General features: G+C 36.0%; 1 protein-coding gene across 1 annotated transcript in view; it reads left to right on the top strand.

Moving 5' to 3' along the window:
- LOC110112579 (cyclin-T1-3) overlaps positions 1–17,999 on the top strand; it is a 30,875-nt gene extending 12,876 nt beyond the window's left edge. The window contains exons 3-7 of the mRNA XM_020844854.2: positions 10,282–10,363; positions 15,763–15,897; positions 16,334–16,509; positions 16,581–16,732; positions 16,816–17,999. Of these exons, the coding sequence (XP_020700513.1) occupies positions 10,282–10,363; positions 15,763–15,897; positions 16,334–16,509; positions 16,581–16,732; positions 16,816–17,645 (1,375 nt within the window). The 3' untranslated portion in view covers positions 17,646–17,999. The remainder of the gene's footprint in view (positions 1–10,281; positions 10,364–15,762; positions 15,898–16,333; positions 16,510–16,580; positions 16,733–16,815) is intronic.

The following is a 17,999-nucleotide window of genomic DNA, read 5'->3' as shown; positions in this document are numbered from 1 at the left end:
AATGAGAATGATCTTCATTCCATCTTACTTTTGCCAAGAAGAGGGAGGGGGCATCCAAGTCTTGTATGGAAGGTGGAGTGCACTTCAATTAAACTTATGTTGAGTTCAAACAATGGTGACTTCAAATAAGGAGCTTCTCAGCTTCTCTTGTTTGATATTAATCAATGCATTATTAATTTTTAAAGGACTCTGACAATGCAAATAGAAAAGGGAGATCCAAACCTCTAATATGTCCACATTAATTGATCTTGACCTCTTGTAATTTAACTTAATGTTATCGATCCTTGTGTATTTGATCTTCATCACCTTTGATTGATTTTTTTTGGTTGCATCATCTCTATCACACCTCCAAGAACTATTCTACGGGGAGTTATAGGCTAAATTATATAAAAGGAACCTTATTTAACTTAATCAAGAGAGAGAATGCAGAATAAAGAAAATAATAAAACATCTAATCATTAGGCGTTTTCATAGAAAAGACCTAATGATTAGGTGTTTTCAAGTATATACATATATTATATTATTTTGATTTTTTTTGTGATATATTGATGAGTATTGTATTTGCTACTCAGGAGATAGGATTGAAAGTTAGAAAAACTATTTTTTTATTCATTTTTTAAATCAGGGGGTTCTTTAGTCATTTTTAATAAATAATTTATTAAATACAATTTTCAAGTAATGGTAATTTTTTAAAAAAATTATTAAACATTTATTTAATAAATAACATAAATAATTCTAATTTTAATTTAAAAAATTAGTAGTTATTCTAATTTTAATTTAGGATCATTATAGACTAAAATTATTAATAAATTTTTTTATTAAAGAAATGTTTAATAAATTTTATAAAAATACTATTACTTAAAAGTTATATTTAATAAATAATTTAATTAAAAAATAACAAAAAAATCTCTTGATTTAAAACTATTAACCCCAAAATTTTGATGTTAGGATAAAAAACCACTTTTTAAGGAGTTGAGGGACCAAATTGGTCCTTCAAAAGAGTTAGGGACCATTTTGGTCCCTCTCAAAGAGTTGAGGGACTATTTTGGTCCTTTTCTCTTGTTTGTAATGCTCAAGTTGGATGGTTGAAGTGGAGAAATGCTTCATGCCATCAACCCCGATCCCTAATAGCATTGTACATCCTGCAGTGTGATCGTCATTTTGCTGATTGGTATGTGGAATGTGTTTGTTAGTGGGCAGCACCACTCGCCTAACGTTGTAAAAAGATAGTGGTCTAGTCTTATGTACTGCAAATGGCCTATGCTGTCAAATCCACCATTCTGTAAACATACATGAATATGGGGCACTGAATGGGCCACTCACATGTTATGCGAAGATGGGTGGCTGCCTGTAAAAAGTAAAAATATATCCACTAATTTTACTTTTCTCTTGTTAGTAATGCTCGAGTTGGATGGTTGAAGTGAAGGAATGCTTCGTGCCATCAACCCCAATCCCTAATAGCACTATACATCCTGCAATGTGATTGTCATTTTGTGGATCGGTATGTGGAATGTGTTTGTTAGTGGGCACTACTGCTCCCCTAATGCTGTAATAAGGTAGTGGTCTAGTTTGATTTAGTACAATTGGCCTATGCTATCAAAGCCACCATTCCGTAAGCATACATGAATTTGGGGCACTAAATGGGCCACTCACATGTCATGCGAAGATGGGTGGCTGCCTGTAAAAAGTAAAAATATATCAATTAATTTGATCAACTTTTTAAATAAACTATAACATACTTATGAAAAATGTTCCTTACCTCATCCAAATTCGTAGCTCTGTGGGATAAACTCAAAGATGATATGCTTGGAGGCAACTCAACCTCACTCTCCTCATGCTGTGCTCATGTGCCTCTTTGACATGGACGACGACGCCCACCTCTACCTTTTTGCTCAGCCATGTCTGCAAAAAATATTGTAAAGCTAACATAAAGCACTACCTTTTGTGGTTTAACTTTTACATTATGATGCCACCTTGATGAGCTAGTATTGATGGGACATGTGGCACTATTGTGGCCAGCCAGTATATAAATTCTGCAAAGTTTAGCTGAGGATTTGCGAGTCATTCATTGTGTTTAGTATCCTAGCAGTTCTCTACTAACTTGCTTGGTGTTTAAAAGGTGGAGGTAACAATGATATAAGGCAAGAGTTAGTGTCATAAGGAGGTCACCACGTCTTGTTTGGTATCATATGAAGCAAAGCAGCATAACTTTCTTTGTAGCATTCCAGTGAGTAGTAGGGGGAGACAAATGGTATACTCCCTGCATTTCACACCAGCAATAGCAATTGCGTGATTGTATGAAATATGATATATTTATGTTTTGTTGCAACTGCACTGCATTGGGTGATGTTATTTGAACTCTGAAAGCTTTATATGACATGCCGAACACCTTGTACTCAAGATAATTAGGGGCTGTTTGCTATGATATATTAGGAGGGTAAATTAAAACAATTAAATGCATTTGTTAAATTAGATTGTTTGGTTGATTTTGAGCAAAAGTAAAGCATATACTCCGAAGCATTATCCGTGTATTACGATAGGTGTTTCTCGCGAAATAGAAACCCGCTCAAATTGAGCGGGTTCTGAATTCTCTCCACGAAATGCTTTTTTTCTTCGTCGATGTTGTTCAGCTTCATTGCTTCGCAGGAGGTGTAAGATTGCATGAGTGGCTTTTTGGCTCCTTCGTTCTCGTTCGACTTCGCTCCTTCGACGAGGATCCCTTCTCCTATCGGATCGGAAGCTGCGACGTTTTCATCGGAAGTAAGGACGGCAGCTCGCTAGTCGTGAAGGTAACTTTCTCCCTTTCGCGCGCTTCTTCGGCCAAATCCCGTCAATCCTTCGAACTACAGGAATTGGTACAAAAAATCAGATTTATTCCGCGGTGAGATGGGGGAGCTTCTGTGATAGTATTCTCTGAAGTATGAAGCATAATCAGAGGTTAGGGTCTCGAATTGCACTTTTCCCAAATTCTCGTGTCTGCTTTCCTTCCCCCCTTTGAACGGTTTGAAGAGATGCTGCGATTGCTTTGACTGTATCAGCACCTTCTTCACTCCTTGAGGTTCTTTGTGGATGTAATGCCTTTGATTTGGCAAGAGGGAAGAGTCTGCATAGTTTCTCTATAAGAGAAATGGTCGAATGACTTCGGGTCATTCAGTACTGCAGTGTTAACTTTGAGAATAAAATTAACCTAAATTACAATTTAAAGAAATTTAAAGAAATTAACCTAAATTACAATTTAAAGAAATTTAATTTACAACAAAGTTGTGTAGAAATTGTATGCAAACTGAAATTTTATGTTTATATGATTTTCTGTGTGAAAGGTTCATGCTCAAAGTTCATCTTTTAATCCTTTCTAATTTTCAACATCTAGTAGTATTATAATATTATCGTGCAATAAATGAATACATTAATTTTATTTTATAACACCAAATAATACTAATTACTATAAATACACTGCTTTTATAAATACACTTGTTTTAATGCCAAAATAAATTATTTTTAAAAAAATGCTTTTACTTTACTTTGGATATACCCTAACCAAATAAATGAAACAATTCTCCTGCATTTATTTTGCAGACAACCAAACCTGCTCAAAGTATTCTCAATGATTTACATTTACTTTACATTGCATTTACTTTACACTGCATTTCTTTTTCCGGCAACCAAACAGCCCCTTAATACATATTGATTTAGGGAACCTACGAGCATCACACTCGAACCGTTGCAGAGTGTTAGTTATATGAGGTATGAACTGGGAGTCACAAAAAGCAATTCAATGCATCACATTTTCAGTGAGCTTTAAGGAATAGTGAGACGAGATTGTAATAAGCGGCTATGATAAGTCCTTTATTGGGAGTCCTCTAGCATGTCTATGGACTCGATTGAATCACTCGGATGCATTAGTTGTCATTATTCCATAACACCTTCCTCCATCATGTCGTAAGCTTCATTTATTGATGTCACACTCGTCTAACCAATCCTACACCTCTTGCTTAATTGTTTAAAGCCCGCCATGTTACTATTCAAAACATCCATGGCATCAGTATTGCCGCCCTCCCAATATATTGTCACAGCTTACATCATAGTCACCTATTGTGAGGCGACTGGCAGCCTTCTTGAAGTTTTCTTGGAGACGACGAAGGCAGTGATGATGTGCAACATCCAAAAATATATTCCTACATCCTCTTACGATACTTGAGTACTTCTCTGAAATGAACTAAAGGCCTCTCCGACACGAACAACATGAAGCAAGTCTTGGAGCAACTATAAGAACCAACTCCATGAATCGTTAGTCTCTACTTCCACCACAGTGAATTCAATGGAGGACAACCCACCAACAACATACATGAGTGCTTCTTAGTTTTTGTGATGTGAAACAATGATGATGAATACAAATTGCATTTAAGAAATTAGTAAAATGCGAACTTTGTTTGGCTAAATATGAACGGATGCTTCTTCAAGTTAGATCTTAGAAAATTTCATGAAAGGACTAAGTACTGGCAAGCGGTTACAATTGAGATTACTAGGATACTCGCAAAGTAACAACAACAAATAAATGAGTAAAACAAATGGCAAGTTAACAAAATTCACTGTTTAATAATTAGATCGTTCACTTAGGGATCCCTCACTCACACTCTTGAAAGTGGTTGGCTTAGTGGAAGAGTGTTGCAAGCAAACTTAGAGACGCCACTAGAAGACATGCGATGCTGAGGGTGCTAGTTGCCAGGGAAGGAGTCGGAGTTTGAGGAACGGGTGGCCATCTGGTGATCTTCCACTCTCCAATAGGTCTTTGTTCGTCGATGACGTCCGCTAAGTGGGGAAGGATATGATCAACATATTCCTTGACGGTGCTTTCAGATCCAAATCCTGGGTCAAAGAATGGTGATTGGATGACGTCAATCTCCCCTTGAGAATTGAGAATAAGCCCGTGATCAACTTCCGGATCGGCAATACAAGCTTACCGTGAGAAATGAGAGAGTACAAGTGGGGAGGAGAGTGAGAGGAGGTGGTGGGTGGAGAGGGAGGCCGGCGGCTTGGGTAGAGGGGAGGAGGTTGGGACGGCGTGAGGAAGAGGGGGAACGATTTGGTTTGAGTTAGAAAGCGTTGGGATCAGATAACTTGAATTTAATTTCTGTATAAGTGAAATTGGAGGGAATCACTTTGAAATTAAATTCAAATTTCAAATTGGGCTTGGGCTTTGATGGGCAATTATTAGAGAGGGAATTAGGGGAGCAATTAATTATGATTGGGAGTTGATTAAGAGGGAGAAAAGGAAAGGGAGGGGCCGACCACATGAAGGAGGAGGTATCTAGGTTTGTTGTATGTGGACCATGAGGATTAAATATTGATTGAAATCAAATATGAAATTAATTTCAGATTTATTTAACTGTATGGAGGTTTCCTAAATTGAAATTTATTAGGGAGGGAATTATTTGAATTCAAATATTGAATTGAATTCAAATAAATAAGCTTTCCTAATTGGTAGGAGTAATTTTAGGAAAGTAATGAAGGATGAATTTGAATTTTGAAATTCAAAATTCAAGGGTTATGTGAGGAGGGATTGGCGGGTTGGGCAAGGGAGGGAGGTGGCTGAGGGTGGGGACTGCCGGCGTCTGCTTATGGCGGCCGGCGGTTGAGAGGGCCAAGGGGCTGACGGCGTGGGGATTATGGGAGGTGGGAGGTTCGGTTTAAGAGGAGAAGGGGATGGGGATGATGAGGTTGATGAGTTGGGCAAGAGAAGGAGGATGGGGGCTGTGGTGGAAAGGAAGAAACGATGAACCGCGAACTTTGGAATCCACCAAGATTGATGGGTATTGCTCTCACCCACTTAGGGTTGCTCTTCTCAAGAACTCACCAAGAGATCATACAAGAAAGTGGAAATTTCATTCATAAGCATCATTAACCATTACAATGCAAGAGGCCACATGTAAATAGGCCCAAATGAAAGAAAATTGAAAAGACTTAAGTGCCCTCGGGCTACAACATAGACTCAATTCCCCATAGGGGTAAAATGGGAAAACTCAAATACAACATAAAACATAAAACATAAAATACATAAAAAATATAGATTCTGAATCGTAGCAGTCGATCCATTACTACGTCGACAATACACATGTCGAAATCTCTGACTGATGTCCTCATCATTTTGGATCTTAAATATATATTTCATTATCAAAACCAAATAATGAGAACCAGATAGAGTCGAATATAAATGTGGATGCTTGTTCATCAATAACTTTCCAACAACAATATTACACAACATCCAATAAAAAAACTAAACTATTCCGAAGAAACATAAACTTTCATAATAAGTGTAGTGAGTTGCTTGCATTATTAATGACCACTTGACTGGCACAATATGTTCCAATCTCTTCAATATATTTGCTCAATAAATGGAAAAATATATGACTTTTTTTTAATAAGAGCTTGCATCTACTGGTTCTTTAAATATGGTTTCTCTTGGGTAATTAACCAATAAGTTTATTAAATTTTTCTTATTAAGAGGTGTCTCCAACAAACAATCTTCTTTATGGCATTGAATGTATTGGGCCTCTTTCAAATATGGATTTCTGCACCTAATGATAGCTTGGACGTTGTCTTCCATGATCAAATTATCTATGTGCCTCCACTATTGTCAAAAAAACAATTATCTTTAATTTCTTTGAAGGGAATACATGTATTATACTTTCATCAACAAGACACTTGAAATGTTCTTTCCCTCATCTCCATTTTAACATCTTTGTTTTTTTGCATTTTTCTCTTCTATATGTGCTTCAAGCGTGCATCATCAAAACACTTGAAATGTTATTTCTGTCATCTTTTTTCTAGCTACATCATTTTTTTTCATTTTCCTCTTTTATTTCTTTGCCAGTTTAAAGATATTCGGTGTTAAAATGTATCTAATGGTCCTTTACATTTGATATTTTTAGCATAGAATTTATAGTACTTGATTTTGATTTTGATAGTACTTTGATTGTCCAAGACATAAAATGTCCTTATTCATCTATTGAAAATCATCTTCATGTGGCATTTGATGAACTTGTTCTTTTAACTCCATTTTTTATTCACACACTTATAAATATCTTCATTCACATGCTGAGGGTAGCTACTAGGAATTTTAAAGTTTCTATAGCCCCTAGTTAGATAGTGTTTATGATGAACAATTCCTCCTTTCATTATTTTATCATAGAAAGTACTATTATTTTTTTTATCAAGATGGTATATTTCCATGTAGGACCCTTTCTAAAAATTTGATCTAAAATGAATATTTTCTTTGTTATGTAACTAATAAATGAAACTATGGGATAATTCAACTTAGCATTATTTTTAAATAGTAAGATTATAATTTTTCAAATTAAACAGGAAAAAATTATGTTCAAATGCTAAATCAAATTTAGATCAAACATTGGAAGAAATAATGAAGGAGACATGAATTTCAAGGCAATGAGAATCAATTGTCTACGTTCCTTTGTAATGGAAAGAAAAAGTGAAGATAGCAAAATAGCTGAAGAGGATCAATCATCAGCATATTTTGTGAAATCTTCTATTTCCTCTAGGGTTAGTTAAATCGTATTAATTGTCCTGAGATAACTCAGCAAAAGGAGGTCAACAGAGGACATTAGGCGAAAAAATGTATCATGGTTGACGACAGGGGTTGGTGATGGTTAATGGAGGGCATCGATGTTGGCGGCAGTGGGCATCAATAGTGGTTAATTGCTAGCATCTATGTTGTACGAGAACAAGTGTTTGTGGTGGTGCATCTTCTAAAATTCCCCTAATCTCAGAATCTCTCCACAAAAGTTCTCTTTGGGAATCCGCCTTGAATGTGTTTGAGGAAGGTCTATTTATAAATTTCTAGAGAGGAACTTTTAAGCATTTCTATCATAACCTAGGATACTTCATTTGACAGGCTGAAAGTTGGCCCCTCTTGATAATTTAGTGTTTTCTAGACATTTTAGTGCCTTAATTGTATCAAAATTGAACAATCCTAGGCTCGTTGAATTTCTCTCTTCAATTTCTCCGTTTTGATTATAAATGTGCAAAATTTAGAGATTTGGTCTCTCAAATGATCTCTCAAACTTTTCAATTATACTTTTTTTTTCTTTTTTGATGATATCCTCCATGATCATAAGTTTTCAATTATACTTGAGCGCTTGATTTGGGCTATTTCTTTCTTTAGTAGATTTAAACGAGAATTTGACTTTTAACCGGACACAATGGCGAAAAAAGATTCATGTAGCCGACCCCACGTAGTGGGACAAAGGCTTGATGTTGTTTGCTTGATTTGGACTATTTGGATTTAGATTAAGACATTATTGATATTATTGGATTTTTTTTATTTAAATGCTTATTTTATACATGTTTCTTTGGAGGATCTTAAAGTATATTATGAAATTTCCAGTCCAAAATTGTGGGAAAGAATCGCAAGATCTATACGTAAACTTAAAGAAACTTACCTGGAGAAATAATCGCAAGATCTGTAAAACCCTCTAAGATTCTACATCCGATGACACAATATTTGAGTAAATTGAAAATTTATTTTATTACTTAATGCTCCTTGTGATGTGAAACATAAATGCCATGTACTTGCCTAAGTGACAAGATTAATTAAATCCAATCAATTTGGGGAGAGAGAATGAAAATCTGAAATTAAATTTCAGATTAAGTGGAATTGCAGGATGAATTTGAATTTAAACTCAAATTTAATGGGGAGAATTAAATTGGATGAGGGGGAATTGTGAGAGGTAATTATGGAGGCTTAATGAGGGGGCCTATTAATGAGATAGGAGAGAGATGGGAAATTTTAAGTAGGTGGGGACCACAATTAATTAATCAAAATCTGAAATTTAGATTTCAGATTTTAATTATATCATGTAACTCCCTTCTTTAAAGAAAATTACCAATTGATCACAAAGATAATGGAGAAGAAGGTCTAGAACTCACAAAGAGATCTAGCTCTTCTCAAAACTCACTAAGAGATTTGAGAGAGAGATGCACTCACAAAGAGAACACAAAGTAGAGAACTCACTAAGAGATCTCAAAAGAAAAAGAACTCACTAAGAGATCTAAAAGATGGAACTCACAAAGAGAACGCAAAAAGCAAATTTTCATTAACCATTCATCATCCCATTACATAAGAAAGGGCCTCTATATATAGGCCTAAGAAACTAAAACAAGACACATATGCCCCTAAGGCTTACATAGGACGACCCTCTTAAGTGAGGGTAAAAGCGGAAAATTCATAATAAAAATTTAAAAATTACAAATAAAATATAAGATAACGTGGGACGATGACAGCCGTTGATCTTCAGCTCCTCGGATAGTCATGGACGGTTGGATGTCCGCATCACCTTGATTTTTACATGTTGTTGAGGTCTTAAATATAGCCTTGAAAGGACCCAAAATAAGAAATCCGATCTAGGAGATCATACTTAATGATATTCCAATTTCAATTGAAAAAATGAAATTTTATGCTAAATTAAACTGGTTTTTTTTACTATTACTTTGAGAAATAAAACAATAAGTTGGCCTTTCTGTCCAATATTCAATGAAACATGCACCTAGTTGGAAGTCATCATAATCATTATTAGTCATATCCCAATTATTTGTGATTGACTTTCTGAACACTTTCATTCGTACATGCTGAGCATTATCCGAGAAATAAAACTTATTCTTCATAAATTTTTTTAATAAACTTCTATCCTGGTTTGTGTTTGTGCAGAGTGCTGAGACAGTTAAACTTAATTATGTGATTTCATTATGCAAAGCAAGTAGTATGGGCTTCAAAGTTAGAAGCATAAGTTTCAAACTGAGTAGCTTTTGAAACATGGTTTTGAGGTGATTTGCGTGTGCTTTATTTCTAAACAAAAAAGGTGACCTATGAAGTGAGTCTGGCTGTTTGTGGGGATTGAAGATGTTATGTGCAGAGCAATTTGTTGCAATTTACTACCGAAGCTCTAACTGAAATATGATTTACACCTAATGTTACTGCTTGCTACACACAGCCTTAGCTGGAATTTATTAGTACCTCAAGCGGCTGTTAATTATGTATTATTTGGAGCCATTCAATAGATGCATGTAAGGTCATGCTTGATCACCATAGCTTTTATTGTCATGGAATGCACAACATAGTCACAAGTAAAAAATGGTAAATATGGGTTTTAAAAGTCATCTACAATTATTTAGATTAAGGTTTGACAATGATGTTGATGCAATGTATGATATTTAATCTTCTTTCATCATGAACATCTTGAAAAGCTCATCAAATCTTTTGTTTTGCAGGCCTCAGGTGACAATAGCTACTGCAATAGTATTTTGTCATCGCTTTTTCCTTCGCCAATCACATTCAAAGAGTGACAGGATGGTGAGCCTTTCATGCTTTTTCCTCTCTCTTCCTCTTAATTGCTTTTTCTCCACCAATCTCATGCAAAGAATGAATCATCTTCATTGTTTTTTCTTCACCATTCTCATGCAAAGAATGAGAGGTTAAGCCCTTCATTGTAATATTGCTTGTTGTTGCTGTTGTTTCTTATTTTTCTTCTCCTTCTCATCCCCCTTTTTTTGGTGCAAGTACATTCAAAGAGTGAGAGCTTGGTAAGCTTTTGTTTGTTTGTTCTTCACCCTTTATGTATTAATTTAGTTCACAAAATTATGCCAAAATTTTAGCTGCAAGCTCACCTACTTCTTTCCTGTTATGTTGTCATGTTTTTTGAATTCATATAGCTGTTACTTCTTGCATGCTGGTCTGGATGGCTTCAATTGACTATCAAACGGAGCTCTGAGTACTCACTTTTTAAGCCTTATGATATATTTAGCAGAATGGCTTCGAGCCTTTGATTGGATTTTATCTTCTGTTAATTCTTCCTTTTAATCGAATTTATGTGCATTCTTCTGTTAAAAATCTTAATTTTGAAAAATTACTGCGTATGTTTGGTGGATCACATTTTTTGTTTTGTCAGGCCTTAGTCTGGAATTTTTTGGTATAGGCTGAAAGTACGGTAATCTGACCAAATGTAACAGATTTAGCTTTTCTCGGTTAAGTTTTAAGTGACTATCTTTAGAACCTAAATCTTCTCGGGAAAATGAAAATTATGCGTGGGATGGCATCTCAGATTGTTGTAGTTTAATTCGAACTTTGTTAACATGTCTAAGCAAATGACATGGATCCAAATTCTCTTGAATTTCCAATGCGTATGAACTTCCTAATTAACTGTTGTCAAATGGAAGGAACTGCAGGATGGAAATTCGATAGAAACCCTAGATTCAAGGTATCCGTTCAATCTTAATATCTTGCAATTGTATGCAAGTTCTGGCAATTGTGCATAATATTAGCATAATATGGCTTTAATTTTTTGTCTCATGAAAATTATATGGTAAGAAAGCTATGGCAAAAACGTGAATTCTCTGAATGAATGAAAATTGAAATTTGAAACCTTGTTTTACATAAAATTTGATATTACATTAAAATGCCAGATAAATACGACTCGTCACATTATATTTCATTATAGGCGTTGAAGTTACATGGAAAATTGTTGCTGTGTAGGTCTTGCCCAATTTTACTGCAGAATGCGCGTCTATAGGATTTATTTGTTATAGTACAAAACAACCTGAAAAACTCCCAGATTGCGACTGATATCACGTGCAGAAACCATGGTTTCAAGACTTGGTGATCAAAAAAGCCTTTTCACTGCTGGCACCAAACCGACCAAAAGATAGAAATTGTGATGAAACAAACTGTGCCACACTTAAACACTGTTCCAAATGAAGTCTAAAGCTTTAGATAATCATCTCACATTAAGTACAATTCTTCTATTAAAGAAGTTGGAAGTTGGAAATTTTGATGCATATTTGGCCCCATTGGGAGGTGTTTATTATTATTTTTTAAACAAATATGCTGTTCAGTTTTTGCTGAGAAAGATCTGAGGTCAAATAATACAAGAAATAATTGGATTCCTACAGCCAACATTTGAAGGTACAGGAACACTTTTTAAAGCCTAACATTTTTTTTATTAAAAATAAAAAGGAACATGGCTAAAGAATTTGAAGGAGCAATGTGATGCTGGCCTTATTAGTAATAACCAAAGGTCGAGGATCAAATTAGGATAGATGATTGGCTACTCCAGTTGGTTTCTTGAACAGGCTTTAAGATGGTTGTTAGAAAAGCATTCTCTTTTCTTAGCCTTTCCAAAGAATTATTTGTATATCAACCTTAGCTTATATTTAAATAGTAATACTCAAAAACTACAAAACTTAATGGTGTCATCATGTTTTTAAAGCGTAGAGGCTAGTTCAATCACTAAGAAATTAATAAGCGTTTAGGATCTTTAAGATGCAAGGGACTCAATATTTGAAGTTGCATATAAATGTAGCCCATTTTAGTGTTTGATTTATAGATGGAGGTTGAAGGCTATGCAAGACAGTGAATAAGAAAGTTATTTTTTGGTGAGGAAAATTTAAATCATTTTTAACATGTGACATTTCAATCAATGTAGTATGCTATTATGAAGCATGTGACATTTCAATCAATGCTTTGCAAATATTTGAAGAGGATACATACGAATGGTCATCTTGACATTTTTTCTGGCGCGTTTCATTATCAATTCTCCACTATGCTCTTATCCCTTGTGTCCCATAAATGCAGTTTATTGTGATGGCTTGCTTACTTTCAGTGCAATAATGTATAGGGTGATAGACTATGCACATTAAGTTGGTATCTTGGACGCACGGACATGGACATAGACATGGGACATGGATACGACACGATCTATGATGCACCGACACTTCTCCTCAAAGAGGCGTGCAGTGTCCGACACCGTGTCTGACACGACGTGTCAGACACTCGTCCAACACTCCTCCGACAAGCGTCGGACACGCCGAAAACGTGTCTGATTAAAAAAATATTAGAAACAAATTGGACACATGTGTTTGACACGCGTATCTTAAATATTTTATAATTTGTTTAAAATATAATTTCTTATATTTGGCTAGATTTAAACTAAATTTTTTATTTCCTATCCACAACACCAAATCAACGTCTGCATTTAATACCCATTCATCAAATATTCTCATTTTCATTTCTCTTTGGCAGTGAAGGTATTTTCATTTCCTCTCTTTTTGCACAATTACAAATCTTTTTCTTGTTGAACTAGAGTTGAAAGTAGTGATATTCAATGATGATGATATTGAAGGCCAAAAACAAACCTCTAAAGCTAATCCTAGTAGTTGAAGCTTGAATGCTTGATGTTGTAGTAAGTGATTATTTGCTTATATTTTTGTGGTTGTACAAGATATTTTGTACTAAATATTTTATATATAAACTAGACAAATTATCATGTCATTCATTTATTATTGTTTGTCATTTTTAATATGATATTACATCAATATATATACACTATATAAAAAAAATGTATTGTCGTGTCCGCGCCGTACTCGTGTCCTATATTTTCAAAAAAAGCCGTGTCCCATGTCCGTATCGTGTCGTGTCTGTGTCGCCGTGTCCGTGCATCATAGGACACAATACAAAAAAAAATCTATTATTAAAAATATAGGACATGGACGCACATTATACATGGTATTATAAATTTTATATTTTTAAATTTTAAAATAATGCATATAAATCAAATGAAATTAATAGAATAAACTTTCAGTGTTATAGCAGTGCTCATTAATTTTTATTTCATATTACACAATATACATAAAGATATATACAAAATATTAAATAACACAAATTAATAGAATGATAAACAAAATCATGTCATGATAATTGAAGCAACATATTATTTGAATTTTTTTTATTAATGATGTTTTGTTTTGTAATAAACTTATAGAGTTATAATTAAATACTATTTATCAGAACTCATCGTCATTCCCTTTAATTATTTAGTATTTATTTGGAGGACCATGAGCTTTGGCATCGAGAGGAGAGGATGCAAATCATCGCCTCATTGGGCTTTGGTGTTGGTTGTGGCATCGAGAGGGGAACAACGTCAATCGTTAGACTTTAGAGTCGAGTTTTGACGCCGATAGGGGAGAAGAAGTTTGGAAATGAGCATGCAAAAGCCGTGCTTTGGAAGCCTATGATTTGATTTATAGATCTGGTAATGTCAATCCAAACCCTAGTTGAGCATTGGGAGAAAGGAAAAAAGAAGGTTTGTGAGAGAAGTGTTGGAGAAGGAAATGGAAAATAGAAATGTAAGTTTTTTTTTTTTTTAATTTTAATCAAGTTTTAGGGCATCAGTGTTGGACATGCTTGTTAAATTTTTTCTTTTTTTTTTAATTGGACACTTGACAGCCAAGTTTGATATGTTGAATGTGTGTCTAACGCATCCGTCACTACAAACCCCCTTAATATGAAATGTTGTTGCATCATAAGTCGTAAGTTGGTAGTTAGTGAGGTCTATAAACTAGACTGTGTATCAAATTTGGAGTGGATAATTCTTGCATGTTACGTTGTTGTGTAGGCCTTTCATGCAAGGGCAGACCTATGCTTGCCCACCTAAAAAAATAATGTACTCTTTATGATAGGGATAATTCGATAATTTTCCCCCTACACCTCACATCTTGCCCTTTTTCCCTAGCCAATCGGCAGTCACGCATTATTTTCGAAATCGCGAACAACTCTCCGTCTCTCCCTCCCGGCTCCCTCATCTCTTCCAGCAGCCTGCAATCGCCCTTGAAGCTCCACAAAGCTGAAAAATTAGTGTGCGACCAGCGTTTCGTCGATCTTATTGTCTTCCTCAAGTAAGTAGTGAAATTTTTTTCCTTCACGCATGTCATTTGTTTTGTCTCCTCTTGTGGTGAGGTTATTATTGAGCAATGTTGCACGCTTTGATGTTTCTATGTTGATTGTTTCGTCTCCTTCTCATGTGGTGAGGTGTATTGAGTTTTTAATAGTTGCAAAAATGTCATTTCTCTTTGTCGTCTTGCCATCATTTTTTCTGTTCATGTTCTTCAGTCCTTTATGATGATTTGCTACTAAAATGTAAAATGTTTAGGTTCTACCATTAGAAGTAGAATGATCAGTGATCAGGGGCAGTTTTCAGGTAATTTCTTGAATAAAGGTTTTGTTTTGAAGGTTTTGCTTAGATTTCAAGTGTTTGGAATTTCCATTTCCTTCTCCAACACTTCTCTCACAAATCTTCTTGCCTAACATTTTCCTTTCTCCCAATGCTCAACTAGGGTTTGGATTGCATTGCCAGATCTATAAATCAAATCATAGGCTTCCAAAGCTCGGCTTTTGCATGCTCATTTCCCTGTCATTTCATATTTATTGATGGCTCTTTAGAAGCTTGGTGTTTGAGATTAGATTATTTCAGAGAGGTTAAAGTATTGTCTTGGTACACTTTTTTTATATGTTTGTTTCATTAATAAGCAGCTTGGTGTTTGAGACTAGGAATGTTATGTTACATTTTTTTTTTAATTTAACTTTTTTTTGTATTGAGTTTGCCACCCTCGAATGTGAAGCTGGCTCCGCCCCTGCTCTCATGGTTTGGCCCTTTCATTTTTGAGGTGGTATTTTAATGCTTTTGTGGATTTGGTGTATTATACTGAACCACAGATTCCATCGGCCAAAGGTTTTTTGAGGAATTTTGTTCATAGGAATTCCCTTGAGATTGGTTGGTTTTTTGAAATTATGGATGAGTTGCACATGTTTTTAAATCACCTAATGCGAGATTCTTTTTAAGCATGCTGAATAGGCTATTGAGCAGAAACCTTTAATTATGCTATTGTTTCTGAAGGAACGTTTGAAAATTCTTTCTACAGACAATTGCAACGGTTTGCATGTTCCTTGCTGGAAAGGTTGAAGAAACTCCTCGCCCCCTGAAAGATGTGATCCTTATTTCATATGAGATTATTCATAAAAAGGACCCGTCTACTGTCCAGAGAATTAAGCAGAAGGTATCTTTATGTTTTAAGCTTCTCCTTAACTTTGGATAGAGTCACCAATCTAAAATGGTGCTTTCCTGTGTTGCGCACGATGAATCATTCTGTGCGGACGCCGAACACGGTCCAGAGCCCAATGAAAATGTGCCACGTCACCCCTACTCGGTACCGCGGCTCGGTACTGCTCGATGTTGAGCTCGGTACTGGATGACGTGGCTACACCTAATTCGCCTCTGGATGGTAAGCTGTGTCCGGTGTCCGCACAGAATAATCTCTCGTTGCGCACACCCATCCTTTTTTTATTTTTTGTTACGCCACTATTATACTACTGCTCTAGTGGTTTTAGTTTTGTTTTTCTGTTTTTTTTTCTATTTTTATTTGGTCTTGTGTCTTTTATCTGGCAATTTATTTCATTGCTTTCTTTACGTGTTTTATTATGGTCCTTTTTCAGGAAGTGTATGAACAACAGAAAGAGCTCATCTTATTGGGGGAAAGGCTTGTTCTTGCTACTCTTGGTTTTGATCTGAATTTACTCCATCCATATAAACCGCTTGTAGAAGCAATTAAAAAATTCAAGGTGGCACAACATGCTCTTGCTCAAGTGGCTTGGAATTTTGTCAATGACGGGTATTCTACATCTCTTATGCTCCATTGCTGTGCAGTTCTATCCTCAACACTTTCTCAACCATGCCATGCAGGTTGCGGACATCTTTGTTCTTGCAGTTTAAGCCCCACCAGATCGCCGCCGGTGCCATCTTTCTGGCCGCCAAGTTTCTTAAAGTGAAGTTGCCATCCGATGGTGAGAAGGTTTGGTGGCAAGAATTTGATGTTACACCAAGGCAGCTTGAAGGTTGACCCTTTGTCAAATCGCTTTTGTGGCATGGGAAAATCTTAAAATTTACATGAAATAAATTTCATGTTGATTCCTTGTAGATGTCAGCAATCAAATGCTGGAGCTTTACGAGCAAAATCGCACAGCCCAACCATCTCATGGTAATGAAGCTGAGAGCAGCAGTGGTGCTGGAACTGTTAATCCTCCGGCGGCATCCTTAACCACCGGCAAGAATTCAGCACCAGTAAATGCCAGGGAAGGAGCTCAAATTCTTCAAAATAGGCCCTTAGGGACACAGCAGGTGAATCTGGATGGTCAGCAGACGCAAAATAACAGCACTGAACATGGAAGCGCTTCCGCCTGGGACCATCTTAGAGATGGTGATGGGAAAGAAACCCTAAACTATGAAGCTGGGCCGGTTTCTCAGTTCAGGGAAACAGCCCTTGGTGGGGTAATTGGCGACAAGGCCAATGCTGTGGAAGCCATGACAAAGATTGACAAGGACAAAGTAAAAGCAGCTCTGGAAAAAAGGCGAAAGCTACAACGAAATGTCGTGTCCAAGAAGAATGTTGTTGTCGACGACGATGATCTGATCGAAAGAGAGCTCGAGAATGGAATCGAATTGGCTGCGGAAGATAAGATACGGAAGGAAGAGAGAGATAGCTGGCCGAAACCTCTCCGTCGGCTAGAGCAGCTGCCGCCTTCTCAGGGAAGGTCAAAACAAAAATCTTCAAGTACAGAAGATGGAAAGTTTGATGGCCAGCTTCATGAAGAGAATACCGAGGAAGGCGAGCTTTCCTCCCTCGACGAGCACGACTTCCCTTTTCCTAAGCTGCAGAGCAGCAATGGAAAAGTTTCAGGTGTTAAGAGAAGACCAGACGAGAAGGGATGGTCAGATTTTTCAGAAAGAGACCTCAAAAGAATGAGATGAGAAACTTCTTTTTACTACTCTTATGGGGAGGAGTTCAAATATTTCAGCTATGTATTTGCCTGTGCTAAATAGAGAGCCGAGCTATGGAGCAAATCTCGTAACCAAACTGATCAGTTCAGGAGAGGCTGTTGCTTCACAAGAAATTGAGGTACTTCATTCAGATTTCCTGCTGACTTTTATGCTTTATTAAATCGGGCCTTTTAAGTACAAATTTTTCATATTTTTAACGTTTTTATTGAACATTGTGGATCTCTATTTGTGAAATTTTGCTATTAAATGTAGTGATAATTTTGAAATAGGTAACTGTTGTCATGGACTGGAACTTTTAATATTATGATTGAGCTTTATACTTCA

The sequence above is a fragment of the Dendrobium catenatum genome, unplaced genomic scaffold (genome assembly GCF_001605985.2).
Source record: "Dendrobium catenatum unplaced genomic scaffold, ASM160598v2 fragScaff_scaffold_459, whole genome shotgun sequence".
NCBI classification, from domain to species: Eukaryota; Viridiplantae; Streptophyta; class Magnoliopsida; order Asparagales; family Orchidaceae; genus Dendrobium; species Dendrobium catenatum.
This window is presented reverse-complemented; position numbering and strand designations above follow the sequence as displayed.